The 20,992-nt window shown below is 31.9% G+C and overlaps 1 protein-coding gene across 3 annotated transcripts in view; it reads right to left on the bottom strand.

The window, feature by feature from the left end:
* Spred (Sprouty-related protein with EVH-1 domain) overlaps positions 1 to 20,992 on the bottom strand; it is a 57,775-nt gene that overhangs the window by 15,610 nt on the left and 21,173 nt on the right. The window contains exon 1 of one of the 3 annotated variants that reach the window (XM_069062144.1): positions 10,368 to 10,445. The exons of 1 other annotated variant lie outside the window; for it this stretch is intronic. In XM_069062144.1, the coding sequence (XP_068918245.1) occupies positions 10,368 to 10,414 (47 nt within the window). In that variant the 5' untranslated portion in view covers positions 10,415 to 10,445. Of the gene's footprint in view, positions 1 to 6,048; positions 6,293 to 10,367; positions 10,446 to 20,992 lie in introns of those variants that run through there. One more of the 3 variants, XM_069062143.1, reaches the window with a different exon arrangement.

Here is a 20,992-nt window from a genome sequence, read left to right as displayed (position 1 = left end):
CTACGGTTAGGCCATTAAAAAAAAATCATTATGCTGAGAAATCATTACTTAAATAAATAAACTTGGCAAAAATGAATAGGGATTTTTTTCTTTTTTTAATTTTTTATAAATGAAATTGTTAGAATAGTTATTTTTGTATTAAGTGCGCAAAATGATTGTTTTTTGTTGGGGCATGAGAATGAGTTTTTGGTCGAGACTTCAAACTCATTCGAATGCGCCAACAAAACAATCATCTTTCGCACGAAATACAAACTCTATTTTTTCTATAAACGCATTTTAAAATTTTTGAATTTTTTAATTTTTGTAAAATTTTCCTTGGATGCTAAAATATTTGTCAAAAATGACATACTTTGCGACTTGATAACGATGCATAAATGTCACGTTTTTTTGACGGTTGTAGAAAAATACAGGGTGACTGATGAAAAACCTTTGACGCTATATCTTCCTTATTCTTCATCTGATTTGAATAAATGACACATCAAATGAAATAGTTCGAAAAGCACTTCATTATTATCCTATTCGATATTTTTTTCGACATCTATTTTTTTTTTCAAATTACACTCTATATATTTTTTTATTCGTTCTTATAAAGAATCTTCTTCTGAATATTCGTGCATTAAAAGAAAAATAAAAAAATGTACTTTAATTGAAAAAAATTGAAAATCAAAAATCAAGTAATCAAATTTGTAAACAATACAAAATCTATTCTAGTTGCTCAAAATTTCCTCAATACTGTTGCAGACACTGTCGATACCTTCAAGAAATACCCACCTTTGCACTCAGTAAAAAATTTCGGGGTTTTTCCTGACATACTCCCACTATCCATTTTCTTAAATCTTTTTGGGTACCTGGTGGGGTCAAATAAAATTGTCTCGAAAGTTTCGAATGAAGATAAAGAAATCCAATGGATTCAAATCTGGGGATGTAGGGGGCCATCGAATAGCTCCATGAGCAGCCATTCATCGTTCACCAAAATGATTTAAATGATTTAAAAATACAAAATGCATGCGTGCATTACGTGGTATGGCGCCGTCCTGATGAAACACGACTCTATTCAACACTGCTAATGGTGTCTCATCCAGAAAGTTGCTTATTTCGTTTGATAATAAATAATATGATATTTTTTTGATCGAGACTTCTATCAATAAAAAAGGGACCCGCTAGGCCATTCTATCTCCAAAAATGCCACACCACACGTTAACACTAATTCGTCTTTGGAAATTTTCTTCCACAGCAACATTATTATTATAAAAATTTGTTACACAGTCTAGGACTGGTTTACAAATCTATGAGGGGCATGGTGACCAACTCAATACACCGGGACCAATGGCTTAACGTGACTTCCGAATCACGAGACAGAATACAGCCTTTTTTTATTATTTTAAATTTCGCCCTGGGTCGGAATCGAACCCGCGACCCTCGCGTCCCTGAGCCGAAACGGACTCCCTTAGGCTATATTCTGCCTAAAATGTTGTTACACAGTCTAGGACTGGTTTATAAATCTATGAGGGGCGTGATGACCAACTCAATAGACCGGGACCAATGGCTTAACGTGACTTCCGAATCACGAGACACCTTTTTTTTTTCGCCCTGGGTCGGAATCGAACCCGCGACCCTCGCGTTCCTGAGCCGAGACGGACTCCCTTAGGCTATATTCTGCCTTACCATCAAACTGTTTTGACAAATGAATATTCAGAGCTTACTTAGTCATTTCGAGCATTTAGAACAAACTTCTCTCTTGTTTATTTTGGTCACTTAATTTTTAAATTTTGTACATTTACTGGTTAATTTCTCGACTTTTGTCTAATGAATGGGTATAGTTCTTTGCATTTTTATATTCAGAAGACAAATCTCTATAATACTGAACAGAAAAAAATGTACAATGCTATTTGAAAAAAAGAAGCTGATGTTCATCTGTCAAAAACTGGACGCAAGAATTTTTTTTTATTAAGTTGGTATTGAAGTGTTTTCAAAATTATTTCATTTGACGTGTCATTTATTCAAATCGGATAAAAAATAAGCAAGATACAGCATCAAAGGTTTTTCGTCAGTCACCCTGTATATTTTTTTGCATATCGTAATGAAAGTGGCACTTTTTTACACGCAAAATCGTAGTGAAAGTAGCACTTTTTTCACGAAAAATCGTAGTGAAAGTAGTACTTTTTTGCATCATTTTATTCCATCTCCTTGGAGATGATGGTCAAAGCTTACCTGTTTTTTTTTTTTTTGTAATTTTTCATAAATCCTTTTAGACCAAATTCCTCAACTTACATCGTTATGCAAAAAAAATAGTGTGTACAACACGTTATGAAAGTCTCTTTTTTTTCCTTATTTGCTTATTAACTCGGGCTACGCCCTCTTTAATCAATCTGCAAATTCGTGAAAAAAAGTATGACTTTCATAACTAGTTGTACAAATAACTAAATATACACAGTAAATGTAAAGTTTTAAGTACCTGTATCTTTTAAATTTATCTTGTGTTTAAGAATACGTGGGAGGATTGGGGCAATTATTTTGCTTTCCAAGAAAAATTGAGGAATTCCCTATTCATAAAATTTGTTGCAAAAACTCAAATAATCAATTATTAATTGTTTAATTTATTCAACCTTGTAGTATATGCACACTCAGGTATTTTCACACAATTTTACCATGTTAAATTAATTTTAACGTATGGTATTATTGAAATAAACGCATTTTGATATTCAAATTTGTATTTGCTTCATGATTTACGACATAATGTCCAAATATCTTAACAATAAGATTTATTAGAGGATTTTTATTGCCACAGCAGGGGGTCCTTTGTAAAACCGAAGAAATTCGCCTAAGCAGGTCAGTTTTACAAGGTAGTCATTGTTAGAGAAAATTTACAACACTAAAAGCCAACAACCATCAATAAAGGCAACTTTTCCATTAAAATCGATTTAATTCAAAAACTATCAAACATTTTTCGAAACGGATTGCAGATATTGATTTTATACGCCATTAGCCACATTCTAATGCAAAAATTTGAACATAATTTTTTTTTTGAAAAACAGTTTTTTATAAATATCTGCTCAATAAAAAAAATTTTTTTGAAATAAATTATACCGGTCGAAAGTAAATTTTTCGACAAATCAAGTCTGTAAATTTTATAAATTTTTCTCAATTCTTAAGGGTTATTTTGCCACCGGCGGTAAAAGATGAATCAGCGTATATTGAACTAGAACTCTCGTTCTCTTAAACATTTTATTACATCGCCAAGACTCTCTTTTTCTTCAATGTACTGTGTATGTAAACGATGGGTAGTAAAACTAAAATACCCACAAATAACCCAGGGTTAATCATTTTATTATTGGTCATAACGAGTAACTCACCAATAAAATTTTATGAGATACATGTAAAATGATACAACTCTAAATATACAGTGCCTTTTTTTAACGCTGGCCATAGGGATTTACATGCTAAAAAGTTTAGGGTCTGTTAATGAGCTTTTTAGCAGGAATTTTTAAGTGAAATTTGGTAGGATATTAGATTAGTATTTTATAAATCAATTTCAGTTCGGCCCATCGTACAAAACAAAATAATCACGGAATTAGAGCAAAAATAGGTTTATTAAATTTACCACGTGGCTTGCCAAGTAGGCTGATGTAATGTAAACTCAACAAACGTCAAACAGTAATAATTTTCAATGGACACCTTTTCAAATAAAGAAATAATTGAATGGGATAGACTTTGAAAAATGTACAGTTTTATTTCATAAACATAAAACATAGGAAATCATAATTACATCAAAATAAATAAAATTCTACTTCAACAATACATATTAAACTATGTATTTTAATTATTTTTGAATTTTCATATCATAAATTGTTCAAACTGTCTTCCATAGGCTGTAAGACACTAACCAAGACGATCATAAAAATGTTGTCGAACATTCTGTAACTGTCTAACGATTATAAAAACTTCTGGGCCAGAAATAATGTCATAAATTAAAAGTACTTTTTTTAAATTAATTTTGTAATAATTTTATTCTGTAGTATAAAATAAACTTAAATTGATTTATAAAATCTAATATTCTGTCAAATTTCACTTAAAAATTCCTGCTAATAAGTTTATTAACACGATCCAAAGTTTTTGTCATGTAAATCCCTATGGCCAGCGTTAAAAAAAAGGCACTGTATAGATAAAATAAAAATTTTGTTTTATTTTTTTAAAATTACATTTAAATTCTTCCAGAAAAGTTGCACAAGCACCGCTATAGTTTCATTTCTTTTTTTTTTGAGCTCCTCTTTGAAAAACATATACCGGGTGGGGCATCGTATACGCGCACGCGAGAAATCGCGACTTCTAATTAAATAAAATTGTCGAAATTTTTCAGACTTACCTGGCTATTGGTAAGGTACATTTCATAATTTTTTGATAATTTTTCACTTACAAACAAAGCCAAAAAAAATTAAAATGTAAATTTCAACCAAAAAGTCAAATTCTGATTTTTATACTAACCTATAGACTAGACTCTTAAAGGCTCAAAATCGCTAAAAATCTTTAAAATTAGTTTGACGTTTCGTTTTGACAAGTTGTGACATTTATCAAAAAAGTATAATTTTTTCGCATTGACAAAATTACAATACTGCAAAAATTTGATTATGATTTTCAACAGAACAGGTACGGATTTATAACCAATTAATTGAAGGCTAGGTCAATATTTCTTAATGTTGAGATACGTTGGAAAATGTAGAGAAGTAGTTTTACAACGTCTTTATGTTATAAATAAACTTAAGAATAACGAATAATAATTGTCATTAAATATTTTTTTTCTATAATTGATTCAAAAAAATTGGTATTAAGTGGGTCATTTTCTTACGTATACAGTGCATTTTTTTTAACTGTTGCCATAGGGAATTGCATGGTAAAACATATACCCCCTGTTAACTTTTGTTCTGATGAAAATATTCAAACCATTTTTGGAACAAAGTTGGAAGATTTTTTAAACTATCGGATAGATTACAATTCAATATCCTAAACCTAAACTGTCGAAAAAGTTGTGAAAAAAATATTTGTATCACGCCGGAGTAATAGTACGTCGGGCGGCCGCCAGAATAGCGTCCTTGTCGGCTCAACCACATCTCAACCAGCAATTGCCTATCCCCACTTTTGATTTTTGTCAGTTTCATTTAAAAAATAAATAGCGAGATCATCTCGTGGCTATGATTAAATTTCTTTATAAAAAAAAACAAAACGTAAAAACGTTAACGCACAAATAATTCAACAAATTAACAGAAATTATCAAAGGAATTGTTCGAAATGTTTTTTTTCGACTATTTTGTAAATGTCGCACTGTAATGGAATTTGGTCAGGTGCTGGTTGAGCCGACAGGGACGCTATTCTGGCGGCCGCTCGACGTACTATTATTCCGGCGCGCTTTAAAATATTTTTTCACAACTTTTTCGACAGTTTAGGATATTGAATTGTAAACTATCCGATAGTTTAAAAAATCTTCCAACTTTGTTCCAAAAATGGTTTGAATATTTTCATCAGAACAAAATTTAACAGGGGGTATAGGTTTTACCATGCAATTCCCTATGGCAACAGTTAAAAAAAATGCACTGTATATTTTTTTACACTGTTGTAAGATAGAAATCATACATAAGTGTGTGAAATGCGATTTCACACACATAAGCTTTTCTGTTTTTCACTTCACGCACGGTATTCTATTAGTTACCTAGCAACATGATCACTGTTGATACTTCAGATTTCCTTAAAAAATTTTAATTTTAAAATTTAGTTTTGAAAGCAATTATGTATAGAAAAAAATATTGTTTATATTTCGTGCGTGAATATATTTTTTGTGCATTCAAAGGTTTTTACTACTTCAACCTGCGCCTTGGCGTAAAAGACATTTTCATGCACAAAAAACACTCACTTCACGCACTTAATATAAAAATAACTACATATTTATTGTGGTATACAATTTCCATTTAAAATAAAAAAATAAAATAAAACTTTTTTCACATTTATTTAGTACATAAAATATCTTTTGAACAAATACTTCTGAACCAATTAACTTACAGAACTCCATGGATTTTCATTTCGGGATCATTAAACGGCACATTACAAGACACCATGCATCCGGGCTAAGATCACTTTTCCACAATTTTCCAACACATTCAAAAATACAGTCAATGACGGTCCAACCAGCGCAGTATTGACGTCATACCCATTTTACCCCTACTCCAATTTATCTTTCTCCCCACTACAGTCCCTTACCAACAGCACGTGTTTTCCAATATAGGTAACTGGGTGGAAAGTTCAATGGCCGTGGACGAAGGAAAATTCGTATCATCGAAAAGTTTCGCCCTTCGCTTTAAATTAAACGATATAGAAACAAAAAAGTCATATGTTATCAAACGCTGTAACGAGCAAAATATAAGTTATTTGTACATTAACTTTGGGTTCGAGGTTGTTTATTTAGTGATATTGAGAAATGATGGTTAGATATTTCAAAAAAAATAATATTTTTTTTGGTTGAGATTTGATTAGCAAATAAATTAAAAAAAAATGCACTTCAGTTTTCTGCTTTAGAACTAGTATCCTTTGAGTTCTAAAAACAATACGGCATTTTATTTTTAAATGTCCAAATATTTTGTATTTAGATAAAACATTTATTTCTGTTTTGTGAGACATATTAACACGTCGTATTGGATTATTGAATGCTTCTTTACTGTACTAGTGTATAAAGCTTACAGCGTATTGAAAACAATGTGTGTACTACATCTAAAGAAAATTTGAACTTTCATTCATAATAAATAAGTAATAATGGCAGATGTGTCACTGACGTAATACATTAAAGATACCCACACGTTCAATATTAAATTAATCAGTCCAGTGGCAAACGAGGGGTTTATTTAAAACTCACCTTTTTGGCAATTTATTCGATGAACTTCAAAGATGACATTTGTGACAGGCGAATTGATTTGACGCCATTGGTACAGCGGTACCTACGTCACGAAAGGGTAACGTAATAAAATCATTTTTCCACCCCCTCAAAATGTATCCTGCATTAAATTGATAGCCGTAACATCTGGGAAATGTAAATTGGTTGCATACATATTTAATACGTTTACTTTAATGGTGAACGGTTTATTAATGGTAATGTGAACACCTAAAATTGTGGTAAATGGGGAAGCGATGACGTCAACGCGAAAATTCGAATAGTAGGCGGTGTCGAGCCATGTGCATCCGAGAAGTGGTGGAAATATTTAAATCGAATGACTCTGACGTCACTGTTGGATACGGGCTCAAGTGGAGCTGCTATGTTTGACCCAGAAGAAGGTATGAATGGCCTGATGGGAGGGCGACAACCCTTCGTAAATGGGTCATCACCCTCCCGGAAAAGCTATATTTAGCTCAGAAACTAGGGCATGTTCCAATCGTGCAATACAAAATTCAATATGTACTTCCAACATTTTACACAAAAAATATACCACTTGACCACTCAGTATATTAAGAAGATATTACAATGAGAACATTTCAAATTGTGCGAACTAGTTTTCGATAATGGGAGATTTATAACTTTTAACATTTCAATTTATTAATAATCTCCATTGTGTTCTTTCAATGACAAAGACTATTTTTTATTCTGTACAACACTGGCTACCTGGGATTTAATACAACTAATAATTATATAAAATAAATTGACGACAACGGCATTAGATATCAAAATATCAATAAAACGTCCTTGCAAGTTACAAGTGGGCCACGTGTAACAGGAAAGTGGGGCAAATGACGTCAGAGATGACTAGGAGAAGGCAATTTTCGCTCCGCTATTGGTCGACCAAGAGGGCGGTTAAGGATGGGGAAGCAAACTACCAGCTTGATCTGGAGATGACTGCGTGTTCAGCCAGTGGTGGGAGTAGTAAACAGAGAGAATCAAGTAAGCATTGAAATCCATGTGACCTATTTTGAACATGAATGGCTATTGCAAAGGGTATCAACCCCCGGGAAAGCGCTCGAATTAGGTCGGACTTTCCTTCCTAAACAACTAAAGCCAGCTTACAGTCGACAGCTATTTTTGGATATGCCGGATCTCATTGAAGATTGTCGTTTTAAAACTTTTTTTGTTCGACACTGTCAGAATTTGAGAATTTTCTCCTATGTGAACGGATTTTGATAAATGTCAAAACGAAACGTCAAGTTAATTTTAAAGATTTTAAGCGATTTGGAGCCTTTCAGGGTTTCGTCGAACAAAAAAACGTTGTATTCAACTCGTTCTTGTGTAAATTGGACTTTTTTTGGTATGGTATGGTATGGTATGGCCCACTCATACCAAAAAAGCCCAATTTTCACACGAACTCGTTAAATAAATAACAATTTTGGAGAAATGTATCGATTAAAAGATAGAAACCTTGTCAATTTGTTTGACATTTAAATTATAAGAGATGTACAGGGTTATTACAAATTATTGTAGTCAAAGTAGGCCATGCCCATGTTATGAAATTTTTGCCGCTTTCAGCGAACTGTCATTTTTTAGGTGAAAAGGGCGGTAATGGGAATTTTATTTTTTTAAAATTAACGATTGAATTCAAAAATATTGAGTTGTTTTGCATCCAATTCAACTCCTGTGTGTGAAAGGTGTGTATTCACTTATTCACACCATTTTGATGTTTTTTATATGGAGCGGCAACCATAAATTTTACATTCAGTTTTTACGCCTACTTGGACTACAATCATTTAGAATAACTAATTTTAAACTTGCCACTTTTCAACTGACGTTTTATTTTACGTTTGTAAAGCAGGTCAAGCGTGTAGTTCAAGTAACGACATACGGATTCAAATGCATGGATAACTCGATTACAAATTAATTTGATCGCTCGATATTTTTGGGAAGTTATAAAATTATGCTGATTTTCAGTAAAAAACAGATAAAGACAATGGGCAGTGTGAATAAAAATTAAGCAAGTTACTATTTTTAAGTAAAAGCTATGTTTTGGTTGAATAAATATTCAGCGTTTGCTAAAACTAAAAAGCAAAATCTTATACCTTAAGCTTAAACTAATTTTTCCAGCATTTACTGAAAACGGGGTGAATAAAACAAGTAAGAGCTGAACATAATTAAGGAAAAGCTTAAATATTTTTAAGTCTTGTCTCTCCATGGCTTAAAAATTTAGTCATGGTGAAAATGGCAGCGTTCATGCACGTAAGATCTCAAAAATATTATCCTCCAAGTCGCAATGAAGATTATCACAAGTTATATCGCTTCAGCGAAGAAAATGTACAATGGTTAAGGGAACATTTTCTTGGGCATAACGAAGAGACGAGAGGAGGTTCATTTTAAGTTCAAAGACGCAGATGCAAATATTTCTCAGTGATCCAGGATTCCAAATAGGAATTGGAAAAAAGGAGGGTGTACATCATTCAACAATAACTCCCTGGTTGCTGACACCACATAAAGAACCTGCAACTCCTGCAGAAGTGGCCTACAATAACCTACATAAAACAGAAGGCGTCATTATTTAGCGATGTTTTGGACAACTCAAGCGTCGATTTCCCGTCTTGCAGCATCCTATACGAGTAGGCACTCATAAAATACCTTCTGTTATTATAAGTTGTTTTGTACTGCATCACGTTGCTAAATATCTAAAGAACAATTTAGCAACAAATGATGATGAAGTTGAAGATTTATTTCAGGAAAACGATGATCTTGAGGAAGACGTTGAAGAAAATCAACGCGAAGTCACAGTAATGAAAAGGCGTGAAATCGGACGATAAGTTTTTTTTAGTTTAGTTAGCAAATGCTATAATTTTCCAGCTTTTGCTGTTAAGTGAAAGCAAAGGATTATTCACATCATTTTAAGCAAAATTCCAGAGCCATCTGCGATCCTACATTCTTTAATAGACAGTCTGTACAACGTGTTTCACATAAGAGTACGAGCCTGACGGAGTCTAAATGCAACACAAAATACATTTGGCAATGCGAACTAAATTCATGAAAAATTATACATTGTAGTTTTGGACATCCCTAATTAACACAATGTGTCAACAAGGTGGAAATCAATCTATCTATCCAAACTATTTTTCGTCAAAATATGGATTTATTAGACCTAGTTACTCATGAAAATTGAATATTGGGTTGCATTTTGAGTTCGTCAGGCTCGTACTCTTACGTGAAACACGTTGTATTTATGGAATACATTTCTGTAACACAAATATTTGATTTGCTTATAAATGTGAAAAAGTTGATTTTATTTTTAAAATTGTCTGGGAGTGTCAGTAGCTCCATTAACTAGGGAAATTATATGCATATTATAAAAACCCTTGCGCTATTTCTATCTAAAAACGTTTTTAGGTTGTTTTGACGAATAAAGCACACGACACTCAGAACAACTTACTTAATTTTCATAATGTAATCTTCGATAAGTACCAAGGTGGTCCTCATTTATGGTGGTCCTTGATGTATAAGTAAACGACTAGGAAAATTCAATAGTATATTAAAGAACGAGTTTTATGAGGGTTGATTTGGCGCACGAGCCCCAGGTGTAGAAAACGACCCGTAGGGGAGTTTTCTATGGGACGAGTGCGCCAATGCCCTTATAAAAAGAGTTTTTTTTATGTAATTTTTTAGAATCTGTACCTTTGTTTTAATTTTAAAATAAAAAAATTAAATTGTCAAATTCTAGGGAATTTTTTGTATTAATTGGTAATTCAAGGTAACGCACTACATCTGCAACAGATGTTAAAAAGTTTTTTGGTGTAAATGACAATAATACGTACACTGAAATATTGATAAAAATTATCTTAGAGATCTATTAACCTACGAGTGCTTTAATAGATAGCCATACACGACTCCAAATTGAATACAATAATAGACCTATTAAAGACGCAAATGCTAAAAACAACTTTATTTGTCAACATTTTCACCTAAGATACCTACTATAGTCTATTTTTTCCTGGTAGGCGCGTGCGTGCGCATTTACAAAATCCTGCAACGAAATGCGACTTTCCTATTGGTTACTTTATTTTTCTACTTACACTAGAGAAATGTGCAATATTGCAGTGTTCTGTACTGTCAATCAGGTCCAAGCTGCCATTTTTGTTTCATCGTGTCTTACTTTTCCTTTCGTGTTTTGTGTGTGTTTTGTGTTGTGTCCGTTTATTTATTAAAAAAAAAACAGTTCTTAGAGATTAAGAAGTTTTTATATGTCAACAAGATGTCTATTTTATTGTATTTTTTTTTAAATTAACGATTGAATCCAAAAGTATCGAGTTGTTTTGTACCCAATTTAACCCTGTATGTATAAAATAAAAATAAAAAATGTTGTACATATAATATTTGCTAAACTCCGTCCAGCGAGAGATTGGGCGAGTTTAAATTGTAGGCTTGTAACCCAACACCACAAAATGCACTAGAATACAATACAAAAAAATTTAATAAAATAAATTATTGTGGTGGTACCTTTGAAATAATTTCGCGGGCATTGTAATCCTACGCCCATTTATGCTGTCACAGCAAATTGTCAAATTTCAGCTCTTGTCGTTGCCGCTGTCATTTTGAATCGTCAACACCGTGTGTGGTTTATTTGCTCTTTCGTCTTCAAGTGAGGTATTTTGTTGTGTTGTTAACCTCCGAGTAATGTGTGTTTTGTTCGTTATTTCTTGCTTAATTATTTTTTTTTGTGGTGTTTAAACTTTCTAAGTTTTTAAGATTAGTTAGTTCGTTGTTTTAGTTTGTTTCTGTTCTATAAGTTCCCTATTGTTTACCTTCGAGTGCCTTTTTTAAGTGACATTTCTATGTATAAACATGAATCCCTTTAGTGATATCACGAACAATATCTAGACTGATGCAAAGGTATGAAGATAATATTTTTAATTTAATTAAATTGCTTTAAACTGTTTTGTAGGCAACCCGAAGCTATTTGACTGTAGCTGGCAACCCAGCAGCCCAGAGGATGATGCAAGTGCTTATTCATTTTTCATAAATGAAAAACTTACAACTGAAAGTCCACTGGAGGTTGCTTTTCATACCTTATAACATAACTTAACTCAATGATATGGTGCAGATCAGTAAGACAAGGGTTGTGTACTGTAAAGCTAGTTTTTTTTCAATGAAATATTTCTTTTTTAAATTTTCAGTCTTCTACCGCCACAGGCTCTTCTGATGTTTATTCAATAAGTAAAGTTAATATTCTAAAATATATTTTAATAAGACAAATTGAATTCGCACTGGCGCACGATAGTCGGTCATTCAGACAAACGTCTGCAGGAAGTCTCAGGATTTAATTTAACCTTGACGATCTCGTTGTCCATTTTTGTTTTATGTTTATATTACCTACGTATTACGTCTTAAGGATACTCGAGCAGCACTGTCCATAATTTTGTGTAAGTCAGAAATTTAATTTGAAATTAACCAGTTACTGCAGGTGAAAACAAGAACGTATTTGATTTTATTTATTTGAAAAATTAAATACAGGCGTCCATCAACCCAAGGAATTGTTTTATTTTAACTCCTAGCCCTGAGAAGTTCCCCATATTTTGCTTCACGAACTGATCTTTCGCTATTTTGAACACAACAATTTCGTAGACATTTCACGACCAGCAAAATTAAGTTGTTTGATTTCGCATTGATATAAAATTGATATACTCGTATAAACGATCTTGTTGGTTGAGGTTTTACTTTTAAATATTCTTGACGCAAGTAGTTATCAAGAGTCGTCGTGTAAAATACTGCAACTGTAATATTTTCATTAATTTTATCTCTTATTCGTTAAGGTACTTCATTAATTAGAGCATAATTTCAGGGCACAAAATGTTACTGCTTGAAAGATATATTTCAAATTTTACGCGCGCTAGGTACTACTTTCTCTGCGTAGAATTTAGTGATTTTTTATGTCAACCAATCTCTCGCTGGACAAACTATATCAACTTTTCCACGAGTTTATTCATAAACTTTTTTGTTTACATTTTACAAATTATACAAAAATTAAATCATAAACATGAGTTTTAATGTGCAATCACAAATACCGATCCCCCTAGATAATATGCAACCAAAAATACTAACAATTCCTGCATCCTGCTAAAAATCTTAGCTATGTGATTCTACCTTACGGAGATGCGCACGCACGCGCCTACCAGGAAAAAATAGACTTTAACTGTTGTAGCGATGCCGAAGTGTTTTGACGTCCTTAAGAAAATCCTTTTACCCTCATGGTCCGAAAAGTGAGTACCATTAAAGTACTTTTTTAATTTTGGAAATAAATATTGAACCCGAAATTATAAATACGAGTAGCAGCTACCGGGACATCAAAAATTATCTTGGTCAAAATTGGTCATGGATTGGAAAAGGTCCGTTTCAACTTATTTGGTGTGACGATTTCTTCGGTACGAACGATTGGCCTACAAGCACCTTTTTTTAGGAGTCACAGAGCCAGTTTCGCAAAACACACCAACACAATTTGTAAGGTATGCTAAAAATCCTTCGGCATTACTGCAAAGTGTGGTAAAAAATAAATCTATTTGACAAATTTTGACATTCAAAAAATGATTGACACAAATGCCTCGACAATTACTCGTATTTGAAAATCCATGACCACCTTTGACCAAGATAATTTTTGATATCCCGGTATAATGTATTATTCACTTTCTAAACGCATGAGTGTTGGCCATGATTTTATCACACATTTCACACAGTTTAGTAAATTTGATAATATAAACTGTCATCAACTGTCAGGTATCAAGTAAAAATTTTCTTCAACACGATGTTGAAAGTTGTGTATGAAGAAACCAAGTTCAGCATCTAGAAATGCTATGAAAACATGAAGCAAGATAGGCCAGATTTGAGCTTTGATAATCTGGTAACTGCTTAACACCTAAAAGATATTTTGAACGTAACCGTAACTAGTCCTTAATAGTCTTGAGAAATAAATTAGTAATTTCGATCTGTAGGTTGGACGTCGTCGATTAACGATGTTATAACAGAAAAACCAGGAAGCCTGCAAGAAAGGATAATGCCGAAAAGTTAAGTTAAGTTAAGTAAAATCAAAGAGAAGTAAGAATTTACGATTGCAATTTACAATTTTTATATAATTAAATATATGATTCTTCAGAAAATGAAAACATTTTAATTCATAAAGTTTGAATCTATTTTGTTATTTGTGCTTTCACATTGACATTTTTACTCCCAAATGACATTTTATACTGTCATAGTTTATACCGGGTGGGGCATCGTATACGCGCACGCCAGAAATCGCGACTTCTAATTAAATAAAATTGGCGAAATTTTATATACCTGACTAATTATTGATAAGGTATATTTGAGAATTTAAAAAAAAAATTTTTGTTAATAAATAAGGCCGTAACAGTTTTATTAGTTTTCTGAAATTAACTGTTAATTTACCTATAAAGTTTTTACACTAAATGAATCTGTATCTGCTAGCCCATCAAACCCTGGTGGCACAATTACAAATTTTGACTTGGTTAGCTAAATAATTCGCTTTTTTATTTAAACGTAAACCAGACGGGTGATTTACGGCACAATGGTATAATTTCCCAACAAAGGTATAGCCGACCGTTTTAAACCTTTTTGCCATAAAATTGACAGTTTCCATTGTCACCTAAATTTACGACAGCACAAGTAGCAAGGTCATAAATAAAAATGATTTTGAAAGTTGAAATGTAAAACTGCGTTTAATTCAAAATCTAATTGGTATTTTTTTCCCTAGATTTCGTAAATAATTATAGGAAGTGAATCTGGGTACGTTAGTATAAAAATCAGAATTTGACTTTTTGGTTCAAATTTACATTTTAATTTTTTTTGGCTTTGTTTGTAAGTGAAAAATTATCAAAAAATTATGAAATGTACCTTACCAATAGCCAGGTAAGTCTGAAAAATTTCGACAATTTTATTTAATTAGAAGTCGCGATTTCTTGCGTGCGCGTATACGATGCCCCACCCGGTACAGAGTGAATACTCTAACAATTTCATGGCCAACCCTCATGCATTTAGAAAATGAATACATTATATCGTATGATCAAAAAGTCTTTGGATCGCGGTAGCCATTAAATGTAAAAACCATCTATAGAGTTATTTACTTCTACTGTCCGTAGTTTTTATGTGTACATACTTCAAAGTATTGCTAATCTCTCAAAGAACTCGTTTAAAGATAAACGAGGCGAATAAATCCAATCACGATTTCCATTACTGCAGTATGATTTAATAATAAAAATTGTATGTTCTCTTTGAAACATTTTGACCTGACCTGCTAACTTGAAAGTTGTCAAATATGTGTCAAAAATAAATTCTGGTGATTTTTGGTGAGTTTTATGTCACGTTCCAACGAGAAAACCATTTTATTAATAAAAGACGTTTAAATTTGAAATGTACGAGTAGCTGTCAATAATGTCAATAAAACAAACTGAAATAGGTAGAATTCAGTCTTGAAAATTTTATGTAAAATTTTTTTTTGCTAACTGAAACAGTTATTGTTGCTCACCCTGTATTAAATCCAATGCTGTTTTTAAATAAACATCAAAAATCTGTATTTTTCAATAGAAACTGCAAATACGTCCGCTTTTAGAGATACACTTTAGCAAAATTTATGAAGTTTGGTTTGAATGTTTAAGTTTTATTTTCTTGATGACGATATTGAACACAACACAACTTTTCATAGCAATACCAATACCCCGCATTATGATAATTTCTCCATTTTCCTCTTCACATTTTGCTACACAAATTTTTCCAATAAATGAATTGTTGAAGCCATATAATTGAGAATTACGAGTACGTATTAAATCCTACATTCATCTGTAAACTTACAAAACTATACAGGCTATTTCACGAGTGATAATGAGCCTGACGGAATAATAAATTCAACCCACAATACATTTTCAAAAAAAGCCGGACATTTTAATGTCAGTAGCCAGCTTTTTTTTGGAAATACATATAGTGTGGGTCGCATATTAAATTACGTCAGGCTCATTATCACTCGTGAAATATCCTGTATACAGGGTGTTTTCGAAGTTGAGGCGTTCCTTTTAACATGTGATAGTATGCGTTGTTCTAAAGAATTTTAGCCAAAATCACCTTAGTAAAATGTGTACGGCAATGAAGATACAATAAGTTAATTTTTTTGAAATTTTTGAAACCGGTCCTGCTCAAATTTGCGCTGATTTGTTAGAAATTGGAATTGCCAAAAAAAAAATCAAATGAGCATGGACGTTAATCAAAACTACTGTCAGAGTTGTCATCTAATTAGTCGAAATGGCTTTATTATTAGGAAAATAATGAGCTCACAGATATGTTGCAAATGCATGGGCAATGTTATCACGTTATCAGAATGCATCTGCAGCGTCCAGAGAGTATTGCAAAAGCGATTTCCGGAAAGACACCATTCTGGGCCAGGTTAATTATTAATCTAGTACAGGGGCGAAATCGACAGGACCGGACTTAAAATTTTAGAAAACAATAAAAATATACAATCAATTATCTCCGTTAATACAAACATTTTACTAAGAAGATTTAGGCTAAAATTCTTGAGAATAATGTGTAGTAACTCGTATTACAAGGAACGCGTCAACTTCGAGAACAGCCTGTATACAGGCTGTCCCAGAGTTGCGAAAAAGCTTCATAACTTGTTTGCTATTAAAGATAGCAACTTTTTCTTTTTTCTAGATGATAGCTACGCTGCTACTGCATACTCGGAAAATATTGCGGTATATATACAGGTGTCCCAATATTATAAAAACACTAAAGTTATGTTTTTTTAAATGGAACCTACCCAGTTTGATTTCATTTTTGGATTCTATGCTAAATTGTGAATCAAATCCACACAGGTATTTTTTACTTATCTGCATCGTTTTTGATCAGAGGCGCTTTTTTTACCAGAATTCCGAACTGCAGGGGTCCTTTCGAAAATTCGAACCTTCCAAATAATTGCACATAAATTAAAATAATTGACGCTGTGTGCTTCCTGAATGTTTGCCGCATGTGTTAAGTGTTTACTCAATAACGTGCTTAGTCGCATATGCCTACTGCGATTTTTTAAATATAACAAACTAAAAATGTCAAAAATTCATTTTTTCCAAATGGCACCCCCCATTTATTATTGCACTGGTCGAAAGCTTTTTTGACAAGCTTTCCAACGGTATATAGTTTGTATAGACGAATGTGAAAATTTAGGGTGCTATCTTAAAATCACTAAAATAATTAAATGTTTTGTTTTGTTGGTTGATTCATCGTTATGGAGTGACCATATTGTGTGATTATCTTTTGTTAGGCCTACTAGATTTTTGTATTGTCTTTTTAACAGAAAAATTGCACCAAATTTAGCGATTTTAGGATACAGGGCATTCATTTTAAATGTTGGGTAAAGTTGTAAACTCAAAACACCATAAATTACGAAAGCGGCAAATTTTCATTGTATCGGTACCGTAAAGTAGAATCCCTCTGTTCATATAAAACTGGTACCACGTCGTACTTTCACCATCTTATCGACGAGCAAAAGAAAAAGACGTTAAAATATCCACAAGTAAAAAAAAAAAATTAACACATTTTGTGATCAGTGACCAAAAAAATGTAAAGAGATTGTTGATTTTAAATAACGTATTTGGCAAATAAGATTACTAAATAAAGAAATAAGAGTAATTAGTAAAGTATCCATTACATGTATCTTTTAAAGTAAGTAAGAAATAAATAATAAAATAAGTAAAAAAATAAAAAAATTATCCTCGAATCAAATTCACTAGATGATTCACCAGTATTGGCAACAAATATTAATGGTTCCACTTGGTTTTCTAAAAGTTGATCTCGATCCCACCATTCTTTAATTTTGGACCCGAATATACAGTGAGCGGCAAAAGTATGGAATAAATTCATTAAAAATTAAACAAAATTTTGTTCAGAAAAATCTTTGGACAGGTCAAATTTAGTTTATAAAAATACATATTTTAATACAAAATAAAATTCCAAACAGTCATTTGTTTTCGAGTTATGACGTCATCGATAGTTTTTTTAAAATGGAAACCCCCCATTTTTTTCTTGATTCTGATAGCCCTTTTAATTATCTAAACGCCAGTGTAAAAAATTTTTACCTTACATAAGGAAATTTTTTAGAAAAAAAAAAGTTGGAAAAAATTAATTTTATAACGAACAAAAACAAGTCAAAAACTGTGTTAGTAAGTACATAAAATTATGGAATTAAATCTTCTAGTCTAAGATTCCACTGCATGATTTCTACGTTCATCTGTTTTTTAATCAAAATACCATTATTATAGATAATTAATAATTATGAATAGAGAAATATGTTTCTGCAGGGTTGCCTATCAAAATATGGCCGCAAGTATTTTTTAATTAAAATTAAATTAATTAAGTTTTTCCAAACAGTTTCGTTCACGTGTTTTTTACATAAATTATAATTCATTTCAAAGAGAGATGTGTAAAGAACTTGAAAAGTTTGGGTTGCCATTTCTCAGTTGGCCGCAACCCCTTGGCAACCGGGTGTAAACATGCACCTCTCTGTTTAATTTATAACTTCATAACGTATCCTCATAAATTATACAGGATCGCTACAAAGTATGGCAACAGTTAAATATCTCGAGAATGGTTTCTTGGAAATCCTTGAGATTTGGTATGGAGTTAAGAGCATTTAAATTCTATTCTTTGCAATTTTTTCAGTTTTATATGATCATTTGTTTTAGAGATACAAAGCTAACTATAATTTTTTTAAATGGCAACAAGGGTTAATTTTATGATTATTGAAAAGAGATTTTTTTTCTGAATTCAACGATGTACGTATCACATGTAATAATAGTTTACATAACAACCATAAAAAAAATTAATTTAATTCAAAAATAAATAAACGTAGCTACCGTTTGAGGTTCTTTTTATTAAACCTATCAAACCGTTTGTTGGAATTCTTTGTAATTTTTTTTGAGTTTAATACCTTCTTTTGTTTTCGAGATACAAAGCTAACTTGAATTTTTTTAAATGGCAACAGGGGTTAATTTCATGATAAAGAGTGTTTTTTTTTAAATTCAACACTGTATCACATAATGACCGTTGCATTTTTTGTGTGTCATCTCTTCAGCACAGCTTCGTCTCCTATCACCATATCCAATCATCATTAGAACTTATATCCGCTCGGTTTCACTTAAATAAGGCATTTTTATAATAAATAAATAAGTAATAAATAAATTAATAATAGAAACTGTTTAACTGTTTATTTATTTTTGAATTAAAATTTAAAAAAAAATTTGACCATTCTTATGTAAACTATTATTACATCGTTGAATTCAGAAAAAAAAACCTCTTCAAAAAACATAAAATTAACCCCTGTTGCCATTTAAAACAATTCAAGTTAGCCTTGTATCTCGAAAACAAACGAAGGTATAAAACTGAAAAAATTGGAAAGATTAGAATTTAAATGCTCTTAACTCCTTACCAAATCTCAAGGATTTCCGAGAAACCATTCTCGAGATATTTAACTGTTGCCATACTTTGTAGCGACCCTGTATATCAAATTAAAGCTAATTTTTTTCTCTACACGATGGAATACGGTTGCTTATGGAAAAGTGGCCGCAAATAGGGGTAACTGTTAAAGATAGATAAAAGCGAAAGAGAGTTAGCGCACCACGCCGTGCATCAGATAAGGATGCATTGTGCGTGGTTAAAATAAAAATGACGCTATCTAATTGAGCAAAAATGACGTAAAGTTGGCAACTGAGAAATGGCAACCAAAACTTTTCAAGTTCTTTACACATCACTCTTTGAAATGAATTATAATTTATCTTAAAAACAAGTGAACGAAACTGTTTGGAAAAAAATAATTAATTTAATTTTAATTAAAAAATACTTGCGGCCATATTTTGATAGGCAACCCGACAGAAACGTATTTCTCTACTCATAATTATCTATAAAAATTGTATTTTGATTAAAAAACAGATGAACGTAGAAATCATGCAGTGGGATTTCGTACTATTCGAATTGCCATCCCCCAACTTGTTGGCAATAAGCAAGTTTATGAAGAAATTTCCCCTGTTTTAGTTTTATTTAGTTTTATCCCCGCACCCAATAAAAATTAAAATTTCTATACGTTGTGTTTCTGTTAAATGAGTCATTTTCGAAAACGTTTTGTAAAACAAATAACACATACGAATGAAATTGATAGTAACATTTGACTGTTTGATTTACCTACTTGATATTTTGACTTGTTTTTGTTCGTTATAAAATTTATTTTTTCCAACTTTTTTTTTCTCATTTAGACAATTAAAGGGGCTATCAGAATCAAGAAAAAAAAATAGGGGGTTTCCATTTAAAAAAAGTATCAATGACGTCATTACTCGAAAACAAATGACTGCTTGGAATTTTCGTTGGTACTAAAACATGTATTTTTATAAACTAAAATTGACCTGTCCAAAGATTTTTTTTGAAAAAAATTTTGTTACATTTTTAAGGGAATTTATTACATACTTTTGTCGCTCACTGTATTGAACACAGTTTTAGATTCACTGAGTTTCGGACAAGTGTCAAAGCAGGCAAGTTTTATTACAAAACGCAACATTTAAAACGAACGCTCTATAGCACCCTAGATTTTCAGATTCGACTATACAAACCTTATCTTGTTCAAAAGCTTGTCAAAAAAGCTCTCGACTAGTGCAATAATAAATACGGGGTGCCATTTGAAAAAAAAAAAGAGTTTTTGACATTTTTAGTTCGTTATGTTTAAAAAATCGCAGTAGGCATATGCGACTGAGCAGTTGAGTAAACACTCAGCAAGATGCAGCAAACATTCAGAAATCAAACAGCGTCAATCATTTTAATTTATGTGCAATGATTTGGAAGGGACCCCTGCAATTCGAAATTCTGGTAAAAAAAGCGCCACTGATCAAAAACGATGGCAGATAAGTAAAAACGACCTGTATAAAATTGATTCATAATTTAGCATAGAACTCAAAAATAAAATCAAACTGGGTAGGTTCCGTTTAAAAAAACATAACTTTAGTGTTTTTTATAATAGTGAGACAC

This window comes from Tenebrio molitor, chromosome 1, assembly GCF_963966145.1.
Source record: "Tenebrio molitor chromosome 1, icTenMoli1.1, whole genome shotgun sequence".
In the NCBI taxonomy this organism is placed as follows: Eukaryota; Metazoa; Arthropoda; class Insecta; order Coleoptera; family Tenebrionidae; genus Tenebrio; species Tenebrio molitor.
Note: the sequence above shows the minus strand (reverse complement) of the source record. Positions and strands in the feature narration are given on the sequence as shown.